The following is a 24,878-nucleotide window of genomic DNA, read 5'->3' as shown; positions in this document are numbered from 1 at the left end:
GATGTGTGTGTGTGTGTGTGTGTGTGTGTGAATGTAACAGTCCATGAGCATAGTTGTATATGTTCAGTCATTTTGAGAGTCCATGTTCACAAGGTGTGTTTTAACTCCTGGTTGAGACCTTAGTCAGCTGGGTTACATCTCACCCTCAGCCCAGGGACAAAGCTGGTTTCTGGGAGGCTCTCCTCTACCGTCTGCTCCCCTCTGAGACCATCCCATGTCCAGCTGTGATCCAGTCCAACAGGCCTCGGCCGCCAATACACCGCAGACAGTCGTCCAGCAGAGAGGCCGCTACATGGACAGAGCAATGAGGTGGTGGTGTCCATGAGGTATCCTGCAGAAACAACACTATTAAGACGAGGATGATTAAACACTATAACCCTGATCATAATAGATTCATAAACTATTACATCCCAGAACCCCTGGGTACAGCATGAGGAACCGAGGGGCTGTCCAGACATACCTAGATGTCCAAACTCATTAAAAACGGACACATATCCTGAAGAACCTATTAATTACCCAACTCTCCACTGAATACTTATCACGACAATTGGTACAGCAAACCTATTAAATAGGATCTCTAGTCAAATAATTTATGTAGTTCCCCCGTGTCGCAATCTGTCCTACGTGGGACTTCAGGTAGATAGTAACCTAGAAAGTCGAGAAAAAGTACACCTGTAACAAAGAACATACATTTTCCCCAGTGAGCCCCTTTCTAAAAACAGATGGTCACATCATTAACTTGCCTTCCTTCTGTGAATCTCTGGTGGTCAGCGCAGTATCATTCTGCAACACTGAAGAATCTGGTCTTCTGTGTCAAGGTCATCATCAATGTTGTCTTTTCTTGTGGCGAATGCCCAGGGAAAGGCAATCCTTGAGGAATACTGTCCAGTAAGAGAGTAAATACGAGACGGGGCATACTCAGTCAACAAACCTGTCCATCTCCCAACACTCGGCTCTGTGATTTGATAAATGTTCAACTAGACCCGACAAAAGCACAAGATGAACAAGCTTCACGACTGACCCCACCCGTACCAATGAGTCCATTGTCCAGTAGTTTTGGATTTCAATGGATCCAATTGTAGGCCTGTGTAAAAAAAAAAAAAAAATGTTCTCCCCATTTTAGTAGTTTATTTTCTAGAACATTCAATAATTCTCGTTAGATGTCCATTTAACATCAGGAGGCCTCCAGTCACATGGTCCCAGCATGCCAAACCCCATGAGACACGTAGCACAGCATTTTGTAAAAGGGGGGGGAAAAATCAGCTAGGGCAAGGACGCAGGAGGCCGGCCTGATGAACAAGTCTCTGTTGGAGGTACAAGGAGAGAGAGCGAAAGGAGTCTGATTTTTGACTCCTCTGCCCATCTCAGGTTCTCTCCATCTCACTCCAACCCATGGCATCAAATGATAGCCACATATTACATTATCACAGCCCCCCAAAAATAATATCCATTCTCCTTGATACTTTTCCATTAAAAATATAATCCAGACCGGTTAAAGCGAAGACCGTTTCATTTTGCTGATGACGTACCGATCATTCCTCTGCCCACATCTTCAGAAACCCAATTGTCACAAGATTTAGGCAATGAGGAAAAGCAAGAGATCATTCATGAATAGTAACAACCCAGAAAATGCAAAGATAAAAAGGAGACCAATTTCTTTTTTTAAAAACTGCTACATTTCCCATGCTAGTTCCTCGTGTGTGTTGTATCGAGGACGACAACATGGCGGTGGACAGATGTCTTCATCTTATTAGGATGTGTTTCTCAGAGAGCAGTAAGAGAAGGCAGTGTTCAGCCGTGTCCACCTTGGTTTCATTTACAGTAGCTCATCTTCTGGGATTCTAATACTTCTTCAGCACAACTCTACTCATTAGCTCAAAAAGATTTGTTTAAAGTCTGGCTTCATCTCAATGCACTGTTGTACATTTCAGTTTTTTGGAATACATTCATTTCCACACCCAGATTTTTTTTTTTTAAGTAAAAATAATTACCATAGAGGCAAAACAAATAACTAAAACAACAATATAAAAATACAATAGTGTAGCAGCTTCAAAAGTGCTCCATATCAAGTCCAAATACTTTCACTTTGTTTAAAAACTGACATTCTATTCAAAAAGCAACAAAAAGACAGGACTCTAGCTATCAATACTAGGGTTAACATACGCAGTGGCAATCGTCTGCAAAACTGCCTGGAAGCAGGAAAGCAAGACCTCAACACTGACATGTCGTTAAAGGCAATAGATCCCCTTGGAAATGCAAGGGACTTCTCTGGTCTTACCAACTCTCATAACCACAAGGAAGAGAATGATTAAACAGAACTTTATGGTTCTTTAAACGAGAGAGAGTGACTTAACTGCAGTAAAATACACCTCGGAAATCTGCCTTGAATCATAAGATCTGTTTTCACAGTTGTATCAGCGAATCAGAGCCCATGGACCGTCGTGACTCACCATGGAGAATGAGGGCAGCAATGCACCAATGACAAAACACAGACGGCCAGTCGGGTAACTGGACACCAAAGCAAAAGACCTTCATGAAGTCATTTAGGGGATGAGGAGCTGGTGAAAGATTGGTTGAAAAGAGCCCTCTCCACTCTCGCTTAGAGATTCCATGTACAAAATATACACATTCATTGGCTACCAATCACTCATATACATCTGACATGGGCACACATTGCATACATTCTTCAAAGTAAAACGGTTTCATGGAACAAAGTAAAAACATGGCCTTTTTATGCATCTCTGTAAGCAATAAAAATTGTGCAGGCTGTAAGTCTACCACACAAACCCACCAGCATTCAAAGAAACGTTTCCTTCCACTACTTATCCACAACTAGTTTTGTTTATCCAAGTGCAAACCTTCAAGTTTTTTTCTTAATAAAATGCAATTTGTTATAGCTTTACATTTTATATAAAAACTTAAAGAAAAAAAAGTATATACTTTCCAAAAGAAATCCTTATCAGCCGACATTATTATTGGAGATGTAACCTCCAGTTCCTTACTTAGGTATGTTTGCACACACACATCCACATGTGTGTATTCATATTGTAAACACAATATGCACATTTTGCATCCTAAAAACAAGAAAACAAACTGGCAAAACTTCATTTCAAATATTGAAACCCCGTGATAAAGTGCATTAGTTTAGTTTAAGGTGCTTAACTGTAAGAAGTGCAGGAGGGTACTCCTCTGCACCCCCCCCTCACACAGAGATGAGAGAGAAAACACTACTTTACCAGGTCCTCATCTATGAGGGGGCAAAGTAGCTCAGCAGTGCACATTCGTCATGGTCTGTGTGGGTGTAGGTGAGTGTTTGTGTGTGTCAGTGTGTGTTTTAATCCAGGTGTAAGGCCTCAGGTGGATTCAGGTAGATGCTGTGGATCAATAATCCTCCACTGTTTCCATCTCACCCAGGTTCATCCTGTCCCCAGCGCTCAGGAATGAATATCCTGCAGGACAAAACACAACAGTTCATCTCTATATCCACAACTAATATGGAATCTACTACTTTTCAGTTGGAAAGTTACCCTCTCCCAGGTTACCGGTATACACACACACACACAAATACACAATACTTCAACTCCATGCAGAGTTTACTTTTTACTGTGCTGAGACATTTAATAAATGTACTGTGGGTATTATTATTATTATTATTAGACTGAGTGTCTGAATACCTAAGATGCTAGGGTCAGAGTGAAGCATCATGGTCTGTTTCTTCTTAATCTTTGCAGCCTGACTGTCATACATTCCTCCCTTTCCCATCTGGGCTGCCTGGAACATGGACTACATAGGGAGAGGAGATAACAGGGGTTTTGCTCAATCAAATAAGTGGTGTAGAGCATGAGAAGAGTATAGATGTGATTACATCAAGAAAACAAATGCATGGTGATGACCAAATGGTCCTGAACTGAGGACAGAGCCTACCTGGACAGAGCCTACCTGGACAGAGCCTACCTGGATAGGAAAGTTGTTCATGGACAGCCCTGAAACTTCCTTTGATAGCTGGTGAGGGAAAGGGATGGTGGTTACTGATAAGCTCTTCTACGCATACACAACCACAGAACAAAATAGAAATGCAACAATTTACAGTTCATATAAGGAAATCAGTCAATTGAAATTAGGCCATAATCTATGGATTTCACATGAATGGGAATAAACATATGCATCTGACCAACAGATAGATATATATTTTTAAGGTGTCTGGTGTGACCACCATTTGCCTCATGCAGCACAACATCTCCTTCGCATAGTTGATCAGGCTGTTGATTGTGGCCTGTGGACCGTTGTCCCAAACATGAGGTGATGGCGGTGGATGAATGGGCCTAAGGGATCTCGTCACGGTATCTCTGCATTAAAATGTCCATTTATAAAATGCAATCGTTTTCGTTGTCCATAGCTTATGCCGGCACATACCATAACCCCAACATGGGGCACTGCGTTTACAATGTTGACATCAGCAAACCCGGTCGCCCACACAACGCCATCTGCCCGGTACAGTTGAAACCGGGATTCATCTGTGAAGAACACACTTCTCCAGCATGCCAGTGGTCATTGTAGGTGAGTATTTGTCCTCTGAAGCCAGTTGCAACACAGAACTGCAGTCAGGTCAAGACACTGGTGAGGACGACAAGCACACAGATGACATTCCTTGAGATGGTTTCTGACAGTTTGTGCAGAAATTCTTTGCATGCGCAAACCCACAGTTTCATCAGCTGTGTGGCTGGTCTCAGATGATCCTGCAGGTGATGAATCCGGATGTGGCGGTCCTGGGCTGGCATGGTTACACACGGTCTGTGGTTGTGAGGCCAGTTGGACATACTGCCAAAGGTGGCTTATGGTAGAAAAATGAACATTACATTATCTGGCCACAGCTCTGTGTACTGATCATGCTGTTTAATCAACTTCTTGATATGCCACACCTGTCTTGTAGGTGGATTATCGTGGCAAAGGCAAAATGCTTACTAACAGGGATGTAAACATTTGTTCACAACATTTGAGAGAAACAAGCTTATTGTGTATATGGAACATTTTTGGGATCTTTTATTTCATCACATAAAACATGGGGCCAACACTTTACATGTTGCGTTTTATATTTGTGTTCAGTATAACTAGGAATAAAGTGACAGATAGTAAACAGTAGCAGCAGTATATGTGATGAGTCAAAAAAGGTTGTTCGAAAAGGGGTCAATGCAGTCGTATGGCTTGGGGGTAGATGCTGTTTAGGGTCCTGTTGGTTCCAGACTTGGTGCATCTCTACCGCTTGTCGTGTGATCGCAAAGAGAACAGCCTATGATGACCTCTATACCAGTGGGTCTGGATGGCATGGAGCTCAGCATGGAGCTCAGCTACAGTGATGTACTGGGTAGCACCTTGCCAAGTTGTCATACCAAGTGCAGATGCAGCCAGTCAAAATGCTCTCAATGGTGCAGCTGCAGAACATTTTGAGGATCTGAGAGTCCATGCCAGGTCTTTTCAGCCTCGTGTTACTTGAGAACCAATGTTGGACTTTCAAATCAAAGTTTATTTGTGAAACCAACACTTTATATTGTTGTTCAGAATACATACAACACACACCTGTTGTTGCTGCTGTTGTCTCTGGTGGTTGGCTTTCTGTTTGGCTCGGCGCTCCAGGAACTGCTTGGCGAACTCTTTGGCTTCCATGGTGTCGCCCAGGTAGGAGCGGATAAAGTCATGGACCTCGTAGGGAGACTCCACCTCCTTCAGGTAGGCCACGATGGTTGCCACTGCTCAGAGGACGACAGACATTTACACTTAACCCCAGGGGGAAAGAGAAAGGCCAAGTGCTGGAGTCAGGCAACTAAGGAGATGTTTGTGTAGGTGAAGGTCAGTGAAGACATTTGACAGATCCAGTGATGTAGGAAAGGAGTGCGTTCGTTACCATCCAGTGAGGAGGAGGAGTTGTTAGCGGAGGTGTTGAGTGCGTGCAGCATCTGTTCACACCAGGTGGTGAAGCCATCCTGGGGCTTCATGCCCTGCAGCAGTTTCAGCAGCTTGTCCTCCTCCTCTGTACGCTTCTTCCTCAGCATGTACTGCTCACTGCAGGGGGACACGGAAGCAACCATTACACACATACAGAAACGCAGGCCTTCGAACAGTTTACATGCACACAAAATGCTAACGCGAGGCTTTGAACAGACGCATGCACACAGGGAGGAGTACCTGAGAGATGGGCTGCTGCGGCTGTTCTTCATGCCCATATTGCGGAGGCTGTTTTGGTTCTTCACAGCCTCCTCCCAGACACCCATCCCTCCAGAGCTGCCTTTGGGCTCCATGCCCCCACCAGACCACATGCCCACAGACCCCTCACCCCACTGGCCCATAGACATGCCTCCATGCTGGGGTAGAGAGAACAGAGGAACATCTGTGTTCACACTGCAGAGAGCACCACAAGAATTATGACTGAAAGATCAGTGAATTATTGTTACGTTTGTTTGTGTCAATTAATCCCATAAGGGATGGGATTATGGGATTAATCCTCAGATTACACATTTCTTCTCAGGAAACTACTAGTGTGTCAATTAATCCCTACTTTGAAATGGAATAGACTTGACAGGACAGCCCGTGTAAAGGTTTTGGGGTTGTGTGAGTCTCCTCACCCTGTCTCTCTGATGCTGGGCCCTCTGGTGCTGGGCCTGCTGTTTGAGCAGCCTTTCGGTCTCCAGCTCCAGCAGGCCGAGGCTCTTGCCTTGTTTGGAGAGGGCTGAGGCCTGGGAGCCGCTCCACCCTGACCCAGAGACACACCCTGGTGCCCCGGGCTGGGCCTGCTGCAGCAGCTTCATGATCAGTTCCTGCTGCTGCCGACACTGCTGCTTACGCCTGTACAGCTCCTCCTCATCACGCCTCTTCTGTTCCTCCTGCTGCCTCCTCTTCTCGACCTGCCGCTTGCGCTCCTCCTCCTCTCGCTTGGCCCTGAGTTCAGCCTCACGCCGGTCCTGGAGCTGCAGTACAGCAGATGAACACACACACACACAGAGAGAGAGAGAGCGAGTGAGAAAGAGAGTCAGACAGAGACAGAGAGAGAGCGAGTGAGAAAGAGAGTCAGACAGAGACAGAGAGAGCGAGTGAGAAAGGGGGAGACAGAGAGAGACAGAGAGAGACAGGGGGAGACAGGGGGACAGGGGGAGACAGGGGGAGACAGGGGGAGACAGGGGGAGACAGGGGGAGACAGAGAGAGACAGGGGGAGACAGGGGGAGACAGGGGGAGACAGGGGGAGACAGGGGGAGACAGAGGGAGACAGAGAGAGACAGAGAGACAGAGAGACAGGGAGAGACAGGGAGAGACAGGGAGAGACAGGGAGAGACAGGGAGAGACAGGGAGACTGAGAGAAAATGAAACGAAGATGGTACCTTCTGCAGCTGCTCCAGAGATGGCCCCTGAGTGGAATGACTCATGGTTAAGTCCCATAGGTTGGCCTCACCACCTAGAAAGTGCCACAAACACATTACTGCCATACAATGACAATATGTAGAAGGACATCTGTGTGAATAAATATATTTATAGCTGAGGTGCATCAGTGTGGGGGGATATGAAATATTGAGTGCGTTGAGCAGAATATTCTCTTCAAAACTGGTTGAATGGCTATATTTTTTACCATGTAGGCACCTGCCAATTACTACAAGTAGGATAAACTACACCTGCTGAGAATCACTTGCCTCCAACAAAATTAATTACAAGTTAGCATTTTACCCAGGCCACTTTAATTAAGTTCAAAATCGTCACGTGAGACTCGATTTTTGTTTTTGTCCTGTGCATTTGTAAATCAAATATGCTTGAACACAAAAAAGTTTAATTCAAACTTATTCTAGAGGAAAAAGCTAATCATGTGTGGGTTCCAATATATACTTGACCGCATCTGCATAAAGTGTGCTTATATAAAGGTGTATGTGAAGCAGGGAAGATGCATAGTGTTCCTCTTCAGTACCTGACTGCTGGGAGGCCGAGGTATGCATGTCCCACATGGACCCATTATCAGGTACTGACATGGACCTGTTCATAGAGGGCATCATGCTAGAATCTCCACTCCTGCAAATACACACATTAGTACACTCACATACATTGTGTGTGTGTGTGTGTGTGTGTGTGTGTGTGTGTGTGTGTGTGTGTGTGTGTGTGTGTGTGTGTGTGTGTACCTGTTCATGTGCTGGAACCTCATCTGTAGTTGCTGGTATAAAGCTGCAGTGGCTGCCTGCTCCAAATGTTTCTTAAGCAGCTCCTGGTCCATATTGCCCTAGAGAATAACATGACCAGGGTTACCATACCACAGATCCAGACAACACCCAAGCACACCACTATGCTACTGATTATCTGCTCTGATAGACATGTTAGAGCTACAGGAGCTCTTCAGTAGATTTTGCCTCGGCCACTGACGTACCCTGCTATAAATTCCTCACAGAAAATAAGTTTACCACAGTCAAGTATCTGTGCCTTTGCAGTACTTGGATTAGCCAACCAACCAGTGAACAGAAACAAGAAACACCCAGACAGACATGTGCTCGTTGACTCACAGAGGACCCCCGAGATGGTGGGGGCTGTCTCACCAGGAGGGGCGGGGGGGAGGGGCCGGGGGAGAAGGGCACGCGGCCCCACATTTTGATGACGTCACCCAGGGGTTGGAAGCCCTCATCACAACCCCTCTTTACCAGCAGGGTCATGGTGAAGTAGCCGGCCTGGAACCACTCACACATCTCCACCGTGGAGAAGGGACCTGGACCGGGGGAGGGAAGACATGGTTATGACAAAACAAGATCACAATGTGATAAAGACACTAAGATATTATAAGCAACAAGTAGTGATTTTTAAAATATTTTTTCATTTAAATCACTGAATGTGTACGCGCGCACATATACAGTAGGGCATAAAAGTATTCAGTCAGCCACCAGGTGTGCAAGTTCTCCCACATAAAAAGATGAGGCCTGTAATTTTCATCATAGGTACACTTCAACTATGACAGACAAAATTAGGAAAAGAATCCAGAAAATCTGGATTTTATATGAATTTATTTGCAAATTATGGTGGAAAATAAGTATTTGGTCACCTACAAACAAGCAAGATTTCTGGCTCTCACAGACCTGTAACAACTTCTTCAAGAAGTCCTCCACTCGTTACCTGCATTAATGGCACCTGTTTGAACTTGTTATCAGTATAAAAGACACCTGTCCACAACCTCAAACAGTCACACTCCAAACTCCACTATGGCCAAGACCAAAGAGCTGTCAAAGGACACCAGAAACAAAATTGTAGACCTGCACCAGGCTGGGAAGACTGAATCTGCAATAGGTAAGCAGCTTGGTTTGAAGAAATCAACTGTGGGAGCAATTATTAGGAAATGGAAGACATACAAGACCACTGATAATCTCCCTCGATCTGGGGCTCCACGCAAGATCTCACCCCGTGGGGTCAAAATGATCACAAGAATGGTGAGCAAAAATCCTAGAACCACACAGGGGGGCCTAGTGAATGACCTGCAGAGAGCTGGGACCAAAGTAACAAAGCCTACCATCAGTAACACACTACGCCGCCAGGGACTCAAATCCTGCAGTGCCAGACGTGTCCCCCTGCTTAAGCCAGTACATGTCCATCTGAAGTTTGATAGAAAGCATTTGGATGTTCCAGAAGAAGATTGGGAGAATGTCATATGGTCAGATGAAACCAAAATATAACTTTTTGGTAAAAACTCAACTCGTCGTGTTTGGAGGACAAAGAATGCAGAGTTGCATCCAAAAAACACCATACCTACTGTGAAGCATGGGGGTGGAAACATCATGCTTTGGGGCTGTTTTTCTGCAAAGGGACCAGGACAACTGATCCGTGTAAAGGAAAGAATGAATGGGGCCATGTATTGTGAGATTGAGTGAAAACCTCCTTCCATCAGCAAGGGCATTGAAGATGAAACGTGGCTTGGTCTTCCAGCATGACAATGATCCCAAACATACCGCCCGGGCAACGAAGGAGTGGCTTCGTAAGAAGCATTTCAAGGTCCTGTAGTGGCCTAGCCAGTCTCCAGATCTCAACCCCATAGAAAATCTTTGGAGGGAGTTGAAAGTCCTCTCATTGCCAACAAAGGATATATAACAAAGTATTGAGATAAACTTTTGTTATTGACCAAATACTTATTTTCCACCATAATTTGCAAATAAATTCATTAACAATCTACAATATGATTTTCTGGATTTTTTTTCTAATTTTGTCTGTCATAGTTGAAGTGTACCTATGATGAAAATTACAGGCCTCTCATCTTTTTAAGTGGGAAAACTTACTCAATTGATGGCTGACTAAATATTTTTTTGCCCCACTGTATATCTACAAATGTATGTGTCTACCTTGGATCTCTCCCTGGGGATCCTTGTAGAACCACTTCATGGCTGCCTCGTGGGAGAGGGGCAGGGCACAGTCCCTATGGGTCGAGTGTGTGTGTCCAGCGGTGTGCGTGTGAGAGTGTGGGGCTGGGTGTGTGTGAGAGTGAGAAGTGATTGTGTGGCTCTCCTGTAGTGCTTGAGTGAAACACTCCTCCTCAAGGGATGTGTCCTGCAGTGAGGCCACCATCTTTTCAGCCTCCTACAAGGGAGTAAATAAATATTAACATTTATGTCACACATTCCCTCAGTATACAAGCGTAATCATACGCCTGACAATAGATCCGGTATTGAACGTCCAATTAAATGTATAGGGTACTGCAGCCCGCCTCGTACCTGTTGAAGGTGCTTCATGCCCTCGTCCTCCTCTGCTTCTCCCCCTGACGAGGGGAGAAGAGATCCGGAGGGAGGAGGCATCGGGCTGGAAGTGGTGGTGGAGGGGGGGTCTGGACTGAGCTGGGCACCACTCCCTGGAAGTAGGCAGCCTATGAGACCAGAGAGAACAGGGGTAGAGAGGATGAGACATGTACTACTGTAATAGGGCCACGACTGATCATACAGGTGAAACATCTTCTGGAGCAGATACCAACTGATGCACACACAACAGTGAAGATGCTTCACAACATCAGTAATTCAATATTTACCTTCAGCGGGCAGCACATAGTTCGTTTTGGTGGGATGGGAGATGGGTGCCTGTGTGGCGCAGGGGGCAGGAAGAGGGTCTGAGGGTGGAGAGCCAGAGATGGCAGGAGGAGAAGGAGTCTTGTACTCATCTTCTCCCTCACCTGCTGCTTCACATTCATCTAGATGAAAGGAGTAGAAGGACAAGAGGTCTTCTATAAATGCATAAAATATCTTCTGTTAATTGTTATACTAAAGCCAGGGAAAGCATCCAGTCTAACCTCTGTCAGCGTTGTCCTTGCCTCCCTGATCATTCTCCTCCTCTTCCTCCAGAGCTTCAAACTCTAGATCCTCTTCAGTGATGGTGTCCTTACAGTCTTTCTGCTAAGACAAGCACGAGGCTCAGAATAGACGTACAAATAACATGCAAATACACACACGGACAAACACTGACAGATATGACAGCAGGCCAACAGACACGCACCTTGATGCACATGAAGGCCCCAGAGGAGTCAAAGGTTCCCATCTCTCCATCCTCCTCGTCGGTGCACCACTCAGGAAGGCCGTCCCTGTCGGATTCCTTGCGGGGGCCCTCGCCGTCACGGAATTCAAACTCAAACTTCCTCCGGCCACCACGATCACGCCAGCCTGCAGAACGAGGACCTCCATCTGTGTTGTTGAGGGAGTCTCCATCAGACATAGGGAAACATGTACAAATGCATTCTGGGTAGAGGGTGTATGAGTGGTTATACCATCCCGGCGGGATCCTGCAACTCTCCAAGCTGGCTGCTCTCCTGCTGCTGCTGCCTCTTCCTCCTCCTCTCGGAGGGTACGCCAGTTGTCGCTGTCAGCACGCCAGGAGTCCTTCCTGCCTGGAGGCCCCGCCTCTTCGAACCCTGGACGCACTACTTCAGCACACCTGATTGGCTTCTCAAACCTTGGCCTCTCAGCTCTGACAGAAGGAAAGACTAGTTTACGGGATAGTTTAACACCTTGAGTGTAGAATATGGAAAACTAAACATACACAATAGCCATCAATATGATTGAATGCTACCCATCTGGGGGTGAGGGCAGTGTAGTTTAGGACAATGAGAGCAACATGGACAGTGAGCCTACCGGTCATCCCAGCTTTGACTGCGGAGCATTTCCCGGCCACGACCGAAGCCCACCTCGCCTTCATCAGGACCTCCAGGAACTCTTTGGTAGAACGCACCTTCACCTCTCCCTCTCCCTACCCAAACACATAAATACATTCTAGGGCACATTCAGCAGGAGAATACATAGCCAGCAGATCTGACCTGCTTGCTTACAGCTCCACTAGGGTCAGACGGGGTTCCTGTATAGATAAAGAAACCGCAGAGCTGGCGTGAGATATGGCGCAGAAAACATATCTCAATCCAAGAATGAGAAATGCGCTGTACTCCAAGTTGCCTATTATCCCAACTGTTACACTGAGGAGATCGAACTGCCCTTTTCATACTCATGCTAGTTAGCAATAGCCACAGCAGCCATTATGGAATGCCATGTCGCATTGAACAACAAAGGAGATGATTGGCTGACACTGTCTTTTCCAAAATGACTGCTGTGGCTTCTGCTTCCAAGCATTAGAACGAAAAGGGCAATTTTCCAAATAAACAAGCAGTCGTTCAATCTCGGTGCAAGAGATTCGTACCCCTTTTTTCAATTTTTGCCTAAAATTACATACCCAAATCTAACTGCCTGTAGCAAGGACATGCATGTTCAAGGCCATCAGACTGTTTAAACAGCCACCACTAACATTGAGTGGCTGCTGCCAACATACTGACTCAACTCCAGCTCACTTTAATAATGGAAATGGATGGAAAAACTGTATCACTAGCCACTTTAAACAATGCCACTTAATATGTTTACAGACCCTACATTACTCATCTCATATGTATATACTGTACTCTGAATAACCTACTGTATCTTGCCATCTTTATGTAATAGATGTATCACTAGCCACTAAACTATGCAACTTATGTTTACATACCCTACATTACTCATCTCATATGTATATACTGTACTCTATACCATCAACAGCATCTCGCCTATGCTGTTCTGTACCATCACTCATTCATATATCTTTATGTACATATTCTTTATCCCTTTACACTTGTGTGTATAAGGTAGTAGTTGTGGAATTGTTAGGTTAGATTACTCGTTTGTTATTACTGCATTGTCGGAACTAGAAGCACAAGCATTTCGCTGCACTCGCATTAACATTGCTAACCATGTGTATGTGACAAATACAATTTTATTTGATTTCTTGATACCATTTGAAAGGAAACACAGAAGCTTGTGGCAATGTGAAATTAATGTAGGAGAATATAACAGATCTGGTCAAATATATTACAAAACAAAAAACATGCATATTTGTTTTTTTAATCATTGAAATGCAAGAGGTGTCATTTAGATGTTGGCCTGCAGACAGCAGTGTGTGTGCAAAGTGTCAGACTGATCCAGATTACATTACTAGACGATACTTTGTACCAAGTCTGCCAGGAGTTTTCCCCAAATGTGCCGAATTGGTCAATTGATACATTTGTAAGTACATAAGTATAGAGAACATACAAAAACGCTATGGTAATAAAACATTTAAGTTTACACACTCCCAGGAATGTCATACATGATGGATCATTAGTTTATACACATCTAGATGGCCGGGAGGGTGGATGTGGAGCCAAAGACGGCCGTGGGGTCAAACTGGAGACCCCAGTTCCTACATTTGAACATAGTTTTGTTTGATAAAACACAATTTTAGCATACAATTTATCTCCGGGACCCTCTGGATGACAAATCAGAGCAAGATTATTGAAGTACATCATTTACCTTCTGAGGTGAATGGGTCTAACAAGTCGCCTTGATCCCGTAGAGGTTAACGGGACAATTCACAATACAATGCATTTCTCATCCCTGGATCGAGGTGCGTTTTCCGAGCCATATCTCACACCGGCGCCACAGTGTTTAATTCTACACAAGAAGCCTGTCCAACCCTAGTGCAGCTGTAAGTAAGCGGGTCTGATCTGCTGGTTAGTGAATACATTTCTATATGTAGAGTTGCACCGTCCTGATCATTCCAGGTGGTGACTGACCTCTACCTCCTCTGATGCATCCTCCACGGCCCCTAGACACACCTACAGGGGCAGCCCCGCCTCCCTTTCCCATCAGCCTCAGCACAGCCACACTGTTCACAGACATGGAGAAGTTTCTCTGCAGGACAAAAGGCAGGAGGGTCGATGACGTTAACGCTGAATGACGTTTTGTCAACCTACAGTGAAGCAGGATCTGATCAGCATATTGTGGGTAAAAGTAGCATCTAAGAGCTGAGATTTGAGAGAGTTGATCCTGGCCAAATGATTCAGTGCATCAAAGCAGTGAACCTCTGACTCACTAACAGCTCCTATATCTCCTGCAGTCTCACCTGCTCCTCCTCAGTTAGAGGCTCCAGGGCCAAAGGCTGCACAGGCTCATCCTGCATGATAGCAGCAAACTCCTTATCCTGCATGTCCTCTGGGGGCTGACAACACAGTATGCTTTACTTCATAATAGGGCTGGGACGATACCAGATTTGTGACTCGTTAGTCACGTTAGTCACTCGTTAGCATCGTGGCAAGGAAACAAAACACGAAGCGGACTTAACTTCAAGAAAACAGCCCTATTGTGGGAAACAGACGTGGTCATCCAGAGGCATATTTTCCAAGTTCAAGCACAATATTTTGCATAGAGCAGGTTTTTAAAAGACCAAAAAGTTGTCTGCTTCGTGTTGTCCTTTTTGCCATGGAAAAAAATATTGGAATACTGGCATCGTCGCAGCACTACTTCATGTCCATTAGTCATAGCCAGCCAGCAAACTTTAATATAAACACCTGTATTGGAATCTTCATTATAAAAAGAGTGAATCACACATTACTGTACATAAGCTCACCTTGTTATCTTTTATATAAAGTGCTAGCATCTCCTCGCGGCCATAGCGGTAATCAGCCAGCTTGGACTTTGGCATGGCTGGAGAAGGAGGGGGGGACGTCACACTCCCCCCTCTGGATAGTGCACGGAGCCTGGGGACAAGAAATCACCATAAGTACAATCCATGCATCAATAACACTTCAAATGCAATCATTATTACTGACATAATAGTACTGGGCCATGTGTATGAGCATATCCATTTATTTATCTTCACCTCAAGTTTAGGTTGGATATGCATCGCCCATTATCTTCCCCTAGACAACTAAGGGCAACAAGCAGGAGCAAAATGAAAATACAGTACACAATACACCACGGGTGAGGATTAGCTTTTAGTACAATCTGGATATGTCGAGTTGTTGGCAACATAGCAAGAATGTATGTTTGTGGTGTTCTATTGAAAGATTGGAGGGATGAGAAGTCCAAGTTGCAAAAACATCCCGAGTGAGGCATTTCTCAAGGAGAACTGGAGGCATCCTATTATTTTAGTTCAATATATACAAGTTGAAAACAAAATGGATCTCTTTTCTTTACATTCTAAAATTTAAAATGACAGGTCATGCACTCACTCTGAAAACAAGACAATGGGGAAGGAGAAAATGTGGAAGGAAAAAATGCAGTGTGTTCACTGGTGTTGAGAAGGAGTAAATGAGGAAGAAAGGGAGGGCAGACGTGAAAGACGGGGAGGGCAGACGTGAAAGACGGGGAGGGCAGACGTGAAAGACGGGGAGGGCAGACGTGAAAGACGGGGAGGGCAGACGTGAAAGACGGGGAGGGCAGACGTGAAAGACGGGGAGGGCAGACGTGAAAGACGGGGAGGGCAGACGTGAAAGACGGGGAGGGCAGACGTGAAAGACGGGGAGGGCAGACGTGAAAGACGGGAGGGCAGACGTGAAAGACGGGAGGGCAGACGTGAAAGACGGGGAGGGCAGACGTGAAAGACGGGGAGGGCAGACGTGAAAGACGGGGAGGGCAGACGTGAAGGGCAGACGTGAAAGACGGGAGGGCAGACGTGAAAGACGGGAGGGCAGACGTGAAAGACGGGGAGGGCAGACGTGAAAGACGGGAGGGCAGACGTGAAAGACGGGGGAGGGCAGACGTGAAAGACGGGAGGGCAGACGTGAAAGACGGGGAGGGCAGACGTGAAAGACGGGGAGGGCAGACGTGAAAGACGGGGAGGGCAGACGTGAAAGACGGGGAGGGCAGACGTGAAAGACGGGGAGGGCAGACGTGAAAGACGGGAGGGCAGACGTGAAAGACGGGAGGGCAGACGTGAAAGACGGGGAGGGCAGACGTGAAAGACGGGGAGGGCAGACGTGAAAGATGGGGAGGGCAGACGTGAAAGACGGGGAGTAGCAGGGAGGACAGACGTGAAAGACGGGGAGTACAGACGTGAAGGACGGGGAGTACAGACGTGAAGGACGGGGAGTAACGGGGAGGACAGACGTGAAAGACGGGGAGTAACGGGGAGGACAGACGTGAAAGACGGGGAGTAACGGGGAGGACAGACGTGAAGGACGGGGAGTAACGGGGGAGGACAGACGTGAAAGACGGGGAGTAACGGGGAGGACAGACGTGAAAGACGGGGAGTAACGGGGAGGACAGACGTGAAGGACGGGGAGTAACGGCGAGGACAGACGTGAAAGACGGGGAGTAGCAGGGAGGACAGACGTGAAAGACGGGGAGTAGCAGGGAGGACAGACGTGAAGGACGGGGAGTAGCAGGGAGGAGAGATGTGAAAGACAGGGAGTAAGGGGGGGCCTAAAATAGTGAAGATGCGCTTTAATTTACTGACATAAGATCAAGTCAATGAAAAACAAGAGTTATTTATGGGCTAGGAAGGTAAGCAGGGAGGAAAAAAGAATGACTACGTTAGAGAAGGAAGAGATGCGTCACCATTCTGGGCCGAAGTTAAGTGTTTCAGCAGTCATACTCCTCTCTTCAATCGGAGCTCAAGGCTTCTGTTGGCACAACATGGGTGTCAGTCAGACCATATCATGACACTGAGCCACATCATAATCATACAATCAACTGTCCACTTCAGGAGTAATAAAATACTATATATCTTGTACTACAAAGTTCAAAGATTTGTCCCAAATAACACACATCACCAACATCCACATCAATGACAATGTTCTCACAATGTGTCTGGGCAATTTTACAGAGTGAGTAGCGCTCCAACCTTGTCCCGAGGACTGGACCAGTTTCGTCCAGATTCGATGAGGGAGCTAAAGGCTACTTGGTTCTTCAGTGTGCAGTGGTTTAGAGTGGGATTGTTCAGACCACACAAATCTGATATGCTGAGCAAATAGCTGCCAGGCTCAGGGAAAGGAGTTGGGTGAGGTGACGGAGGAGGCCAAACGTGACAGCTATGAAAAATAAACAAAAACTAAATTCATGGACAAACAGCACCAGTAATTAACATCAACATTGAAGTTGATAATAATAATGACTATGAAGCAATATTGTGAAGAATAGCAGCTGCACAGGGAGAGACAAGTGTCATCTTCACCGGCATGTATTATTCCTTCCACTTCTCACTGTCCTACTGCTTGATTATTTCCTCAGGGTCTATTAACCCTCCCTTTCCTCCAAACACCTGGGGAAACAGAGAGCGAGCGACAGAGAGAACAAGATATTCAATTCAGTGTTCACAAATGGCAAATGGAGCATTCAGCATCCAAAGAATACTGCCCAAATCTGCAGAAAGGTAGAGAGGATTATTCTAACTGAGAAGGGTTTTCACGTCCGTCACATACATTTCATTGACCGTTCGTACAATGTGACCACAAATGTGCAGTACATTTCTCCTTGCTTATATAAAGACTAGCAACAACGCAGTTAGTTGTGACCTGCGCCCCATAAAAAGACATACCGTAGAGCCTACACAGGTTTCACCCATGTAGCGTGATGTTGACACCACAGCCAGCGGCTCCACGTGTAGCAATGTAAAGTGTGAGATAACTAATCAATTTTAAATGTACTGTAAATTATGGAATTAAGTCAGCTAAATAAGAACAAGTAGGCTACAACCAGTAACCAACATGCGTTTAATCTGAATGGAGTTGTTGTCAATAAGGACAGGGGTGTTCAGCAAAGAATCCTCAACTAGCTAACACCTGGCTATTTTAAAGAATTTTTTTATTTAGATTTGATACATTAAAGACAGGCACTGCCAGGTGGGATGATAGACAACCTATGACATTTTCAAGTTTGTCTAACTAGCTCGAGTCAGTGGCTACTTTTCCTCTCTCCCATGCACACACCACAGGCAGGTCCCTGCCAATTCCCGCTGCTGGGTAGGTATAATTTGTGGTACGTTCCAATAGGAATCTGTTCCAAAAACATTGTAAATAACAAGGATGCCAACAAACAATGCATACAAAGTAGCATGATCAATTAACCTAGCTAACTATCTGTCGAATAGGCATCAACTCACCACGTAGCTTATTCTTAAGTGATGACAGACATTTTCGGAATAGATGTGGTGAGTGAAAAACTAAACAAAATTGCCCACTCCCTACCTGGCATCATATTCTGCCGCTATACAACTTTGTATGCGTCTGTTGGCAACAGTGTTATTTACAAAGATTTTGGAACAGACTCCTGTTGAAACGTTCCACAAATTATACCCACCTCTCCGCTGCTATGCAGCAAACAAGTTTAAATAGAGTTGATTTTATTTTTTTTATCGTGTTTTTCGACTAAGCAATTTCCTGATATTATTTGAATAGGGAAATTACTTCAAATGCGCATCCCATACTACGCGATGCTCAATGGAGTTGAGTGGAGAGGCGATGAGTTTTGGCGGAGTGAAGCCTACCTCCTATCAGTTGATACGTGTAAATACAAAAACCCATTCTTTCATGTGTACCTATATTTGTTTTGTAACTTTTCTTCGGATGCTGCAATCTGTAGTTAGATTTTTTTAAATTAGCATTTTAGACAAACTCCGGCAAGGGAGCCATTGTTAACGCCAAAGGATCAGCCCCGTCATTGCACGGTGCAATTTGACACAGATCACATAATTAAGTTATCAAAAACGACGGATTGCATAACCGAAAGAAAACAGGACGAACATAGGTAGAATTGACATTTTTGCAAGTATGGACTGATACCGAGTCGATGTAGTCGTCTCACCACTCAACTCCACTGAGTATAGTGATTGCGGCCCGCAAGTCAGGGCGTTCCTGCACGTGGGGGTTCTTGAACCCCTTTTTATACGTTTATTGGCCTATTTTAAGCACTTCTCCCACTCCGCCCACTCGTCTCGCCCAGGCTACATCTCAACTTTAGCCCGCGGCTTTGGCCTGTACCTTTTCCTAGCTAACGTTAGTAAACAAGCTAACGAATGCCTCACTAGCTAACATTGCTGCACAGTGTGCGGACAATGTCAACTATCTTGACACAATCCAGCATGAACAAATGAGAACGTTAGATTATTCCAAGCAGTAAACATTGCAATATATTCCACAGCAGAAGAACACGTTTCGTACATAATTGTTTCAAATTCGACACTCACCTTTCGTTGGAAGCTGGTCGCACTAGCTAGCCAGCCAAGTAGCCAGCTAGCCAGCTACAACCTAGCTAGCTGGTAGCTGCAAATTTTACGAAATTGAAATGTAGCTAGTTAAATCCAGTTAACATATACGTGTATTTCGCAACGATCTATATATCTTAATGTTACTTCCTTTCAACTATTTGTTGAACGTTTGATTAATTAGCTATACTTTCCTCTGACCAACATTCGCTGCGAATATTTTCACAACTCGCTTTCTCTTCTTGTTTGTGTTTTAGAAAAATGGCCGCACTCTTTGCTTCATTTGACAGCTGTGTTTTTTCTTTTGTCAAGAATTCGCGCGATGGACAAACTAGTTATTGGTGGATTACCGCCACATCTCGGGCTGGAGCGGGATGAACATGCCTCTATCAATTCAGTTCAAATGGCTTTATTGGCATGGGAAACATATGTTTACAGTGCCAGAGCAAGTGAAATAAATTATAGTCAAAAGTAAAATAAATATTAAGTAAAAAATAAATATTACACTCACAAAGGTTCCAAAGGAATATGGACATTTCAAATGTCATATTATGTCTATATACATGTAACCATGTGCAAGTAGTTAAAGCACAAAAGGGAAAATAAATCATCATAAATATGGGATGTATTTACAGCGGTGTTTGTTCTTCACTGGTTTTGCCCTTTTCTTGTGTCAACAGGTCACAAATATGGCTGCTGTGATGGCACACTGTATTATTTCACCCAATAGATATGGGAGTTTATCAAAATCGGGTTTGTTTTTTTGAATTCTTTGTGGAGTCGTGTAACCTGAGGGAAATATGTGTCTCTAATAGGGTTATACATTTGGCAGAAGTTTAGGAAGTGCATCTCAGTTTCCACCTCATTTTGTGGGCAGTATGCACATAGCCTGTATTCTCTCTCTCTCTCTCTCTCTCTCTCTCTCTCTCTCTCTCTCTCTCTCTCTCTCTCTCTCTCTCACACACACACACACAGTATAATCACTATTATGTGGGGCCTATATGCACTCCAATACAGGGGATTTGCATAGCCAAGCCTACCTATGAACAGAGATAGAGAGACTTTCAATTTCAGAGACAAGTATACTGACAGCTTCTACTGCACCACTTCGTGAGCACTCTTCTCCATGGTTTCTTGCATCATAGCGCGAGCTCAGGCGTTGGCCTGGGTGTTAGTTCTGGTGATGGTGGAGGCAGAGGTACAGGAGAACTACTCACCTGCGTGCCGCGAGTTCATGTACATGGGCACACCACCACTGGGACTTGAGAACAAAGCACTAAAGAAGATTTGCCAGCGCTACAACGGCAAGCCACGTTTTGTCACCCTGTATGACACCTTTGATCACATCCCCGTCTACTCTGCCTACACATTCAAGCGCTCTGACGGCACCAAAAAGGTTGATGTGCCCTGGATGTACGAGCCACAGGTATTTTGACAGACTCCTGTATCTTACATTATCTCTGCAACATTTCCTTGTGCTTGTGTCTACAGATGAATATTTTTTTTGTGTTATTGGCAACAATAAGATGTCGATGGTCTCTGTGCAAATATAACGAATAGTGAGCAATATACTGTTGTGAAAGAGTCCAGGAGAAAGAGTCCATGAGGGTTCACTGACTGAGATTTCTTTAGTACCACTTTTCTTTATCTTATTAAAGCTAAAGGTGTCCGCATACATGGGTTCGGTTTGCTTCTAACAGAACTCCGCTAGGCAAAGTGAACGTCTGTGCTCGCATACTCCCCAAAGACCTATGCTTGAAAAATGAGAAAAAAGCGGCAATTTTACTGCGCAAACTGTTTCTACTGGGAAGCATATGGTAAAGTTTACCATACAGTTTACCGTATGCTTCCCAGTAGAAACAGATTGCTCATCATGACAACATTTTGTGATGTTTTGGTCTTCGGCAGGTTTTTTTTCGGCAGGTTATTTTCTTGAGATAGGTCTAAGTTTGGTAGTTGAAGTCTATGCCCCTTCATCGGTGATTGCTCTACAGTACTACTCCTAGTAGGATTGGGAACTATGGACCCTATTCTTCAATTAAGTGTTTGCTGTCGTTCAACGAGAAAGGATTTGTTTTAATGCATATTTTTAATCTTGAGAAACACTGCACCAAACATCTTAGTTAGATGTAAAATAAAAAACTAAGAACTCCTTGGCAAAAACTTCTAAATGAATTACAGATGTATTGATTTATTTTAGATTTATTCTGGCTATGTTGTTGCTGCGGCGTATAAAACCGTAATATTGTTTATTTTTTCTTGTTTTTCAAGCGAAGGTCTTTGAAGTAAGTATGCAAGGACAGACATTCGCTTTCGTCTAGCCGAGTTCTGCTAGGAACACTAAGAACCCAGGTCTGCTAGGAGCTCTAAGAACCCAGTTCTGCTAGGAACACTAAGAACCCAGGTCTGCTCGGAGCTCTAAGAACCCAGTTCTGCTAGGAACACTAAGAACCCAGGTCTGCTAGGAACACTAAGAACCCAGGTCAGCTAGGAGCTCTAAGAACCCAGAACTGCTAGGAGCGCTAAGAACCCAGTTCTGCTAGGAGCTCTAAGAACCCAGTTCTGCTCGGAGCACTAAGAACCCAGTTCTGCTAGGAGCTCTAAGAACCCAGTTCTGCTAGGAGCACTAAGAACCCAGTTCTGCTAGGAACACTAAGAACCCAGTTCTGCTCGGAGCACTAAGAACCCAGTTCTGCTAGGAACACTAAGAACCCAGTTCTGCTAGGAACACTAAGAACCCAGTTCTGCTAGGAGCTCTAAGAACCCAGTACTACTAGGAGCTCTAAGAACCCAGTTCTGCTAGGAGCTCTAAGAACCCAGTTCTGCTAGGAGCTCGAAGAACCCGGTTCTGCAAGGAGCTCTAAGAACCCAGTACTGCTAGGAGCTCTAAGAACCCAGTTATGCTAGGAGCTCTAAGAACCCAGTACTGCTAGGAGCTCTAAGAACCCAGTTATGCTAGGAGCTCTAAGAACCCAGTTATGCTAGGAGCTGTAAGAACCCAGTTCTGCTAGGAGCACTAACCCTCTGCTCTCTGTCAGCTCGCCACAGTGTCTGATTTTGGGGAGATGCAGCCCTTTCCTCAAGGCGACCTCCATCGCAGTTTTGAGGATGCCCAAGCGGTGCTGGAAGACTACTCCAACACAGTGAACTTTGAGCGTGGCCACCTAAACCCTGACGAGCACCAGTCTGACCCCAACGACAAGGCAGCCACATACACCCTGACCAACGTGGTCCCTCAGGCCCGGGAGTTCAACATCGGCCCCTGGAAGACCCACGAGCACACCATACGCCGCCGCCTCAACAACTACTGCCGCGGCACCGCCTACATGGTCACTGGTGTCACCACCTCAGGGAACATGATCCGCCGCCACAACATTGACCGTGTGGCCGTTCCCACCTACCTGTGGTCAGCTTACTGCTGCATCGACTACGACCGCAACACGCCCTTTGAGGAGCGCACCAAGTTCCCAGCCTACGCGGCCCACGGTCTCAATGAGAAAGAGAGGCCTGAGGTGCTGGAGATGTCTGTTCAACAGCTGGAGAACTTCCTCAAGAGTGTCACCTTTGTGGACAAGACCTTTCAGATCTTCTATGATAACTGTGTATCCCCTGATAATGGCCTGCACATGACTTGACACTATACAAACAATTATGTGTAGCGTAATTTACTTAAACTATAATGTAATCAAAAAGGAGGTGAATGCTTACGGTTTGCTTCACCCTTCTTCAATTATTTTCTCTCAGCACGCACATATCACAGTAACCTACATGATCGCCCGCCTCATATATCGAATATGTAGCCTGCAAGAAACATATTTTACAAATACATTAAAGCAATCCAAGAAATTGTAATTGACAATCCGTTTGCCTACTTATAAACCCTTTCTAAACCAGTGAATCATATAAACCAGTAAGGTTTTACGTGGCAGATTTATATATATTTTTTTCAAGATCCCAGTTCTGACATGTTTTTGTATGTAAAGCTTCCTCAGCTTTTTAAAACTCTACTTTCTCCAATGACGTTCAATCATGTGCACAAGCCCCTTGTTTCTTGATGAATAAAGACTTTCAATTTCCTTTTTTGTCTCTTTTCTTCAACTAGTAAGATAAGTCTTATTTTGCAATCATTAGAAATATGTTTGGTTCAATAGCAAAAACACACATATTGCAGGTAACACTAACTATCTGATGAATGTCCCTTAATTGCACTCACTCATGTATCACTCACTCTCCTTCGTCTTTGGTCAAAGTCCACATGGAATCTCCTGTGTGCTTTATCTGCCTGTGGTATTGTGCTAATCTACCATTACCACTGCCTTGCTACTTAACCTCACCTGACACTGAAGGCCACATTTGTTCTCCGCAGAGATAGATTAGAGAGCAGGTTTTTACATTTTACAGTCTGCCAACCACGTCAAGACACACGTCTGTCTACATGGAGGAGAGAGGAAAGACTGAAATGACAAGACAAAAGAGGCTTGTTGGCAGAATGCTTAGCATATGTGTAATGGTCGTCTGATGAAGAAGGATTGGACCAAAGCGCAGGGTGGTAAGTGTTCATGATTTTTATTAACACTGAACACTAGAACAAAATAACAACGTTAGAAACTACAACGAACAGTTCTGTCAGGTGCAGAAAACACTAAACAGAAAATAACTACCCACAAAACACAGGTGGGAAAGGCTACTTAAGTATGGTTCCCAATCAGAGACAACGATAGACGGCTGTCCCTGATTGAGAACCATACCCGGCCAAAACAAAGAAATACAAAACATAGAAAAATGAACATAGAATGCCCACCCAAATCACACCCTGACCAAACCAAAGTAGAGACATAAAAAGCTCTCTAAGGTCAGGGTGTGACAACATGAGTGTTCCATACTACAGAGGGTGCTCAGTAAAATGAGTCCTCTAAGTTCATTTCATGAAAGTGGGGTTATGATAGGTGATAGCCAATGAAAGGCCTGTCATACTCTGATTAGACATTTTAAGGAGTTGAATGAAAGGGAGCATTCAAAAATAGCAGAAGATGTGATATACCACCTAAGAATTTGATGTAATCCTTTAGCCTATAGCAGGGGTCTCCAACCCTGTTCTTGGAGAGCTACCTTCCTGTAGGTTTTCGCTTTAACCCCAGTTATAACTAACCTGGTTCAGTTTATCAACCAGCTAATTATTAGAATCAGGTGTGTTGGATTAGGGTTGGAGTGAAAACCTATAGGGTGGTAGCTCACCAGGAACAGGGTTGGAAATCCCTGGCCTATAGCCTATAACAGGGATATTCAACTCTTAGCCTATGAGGTCTGGAGCCTGCTGGTTTTCTGTTCTACCTGTTAATTAATTGCACCCATTAAATCAGTC

The 24,878-nt window shown here is 45.0% G+C and overlaps 1 protein-coding gene and 1 pseudogene across 1 annotated transcript; one reads left to right on the top strand and one right to left on the bottom strand.

Annotated features, from left to right (window-relative positions):
• Positions 1 to 1,959: 1,959 nt before the first annotated feature.
• On the bottom strand, positions 1,960 to 19,794 carry LOC118390315 (GRB10-interacting GYF protein 1-like; annotated as a pseudogene).
• Positions 19,795 to 20,599: 805 nt separating this feature from the next.
• On the top strand, positions 20,600 to 23,593 carry LOC118390745 (endonuclease domain-containing 1 protein-like). The gene is made up of 2 exons (XM_035781463.2): positions 20,600 to 20,942; positions 22,555 to 23,593. Exons 1-2 carry the CDS (start codon positions 20,643 to 20,645, stop codon positions 23,149 to 23,151), a joined length of 897 nt encoding a protein of 298 aa, XP_035637356.1. The 5' UTR covers positions 20,600 to 20,642; the 3' UTR covers positions 23,152 to 23,593.
• The last annotated feature ends 1,285 nt before the right edge of the window (positions 23,594 to 24,878 follow it).

Source organism: Oncorhynchus keta, chromosome 11 (assembly GCF_023373465.1).
Source record: "Oncorhynchus keta strain PuntledgeMale-10-30-2019 chromosome 11, Oket_V2, whole genome shotgun sequence".
Taxonomy (NCBI): Eukaryota; Metazoa; Chordata; class Actinopteri; order Salmoniformes; family Salmonidae; genus Oncorhynchus; species Oncorhynchus keta.
This window is presented reverse-complemented; position numbering and strand designations above follow the sequence as displayed.

Excerpts from the sequence above, each read along its gene's own strand:
- LOC118390745 (XM_035781463.2), top strand. The coding sequence starts at position 20,643 with ATGGTTTCTTGCATCATAGCGCGAGCTCAGGCGTTGGCCTGGGTGTTA. Across the intron at positions 20,943-22,554 it reads CCTGGATGTACGAGCCACAG|CTCGCCACAGTGTCTGATTT; the intron begins GTATTTTGACAG and ends GCTCTCTGTCAG.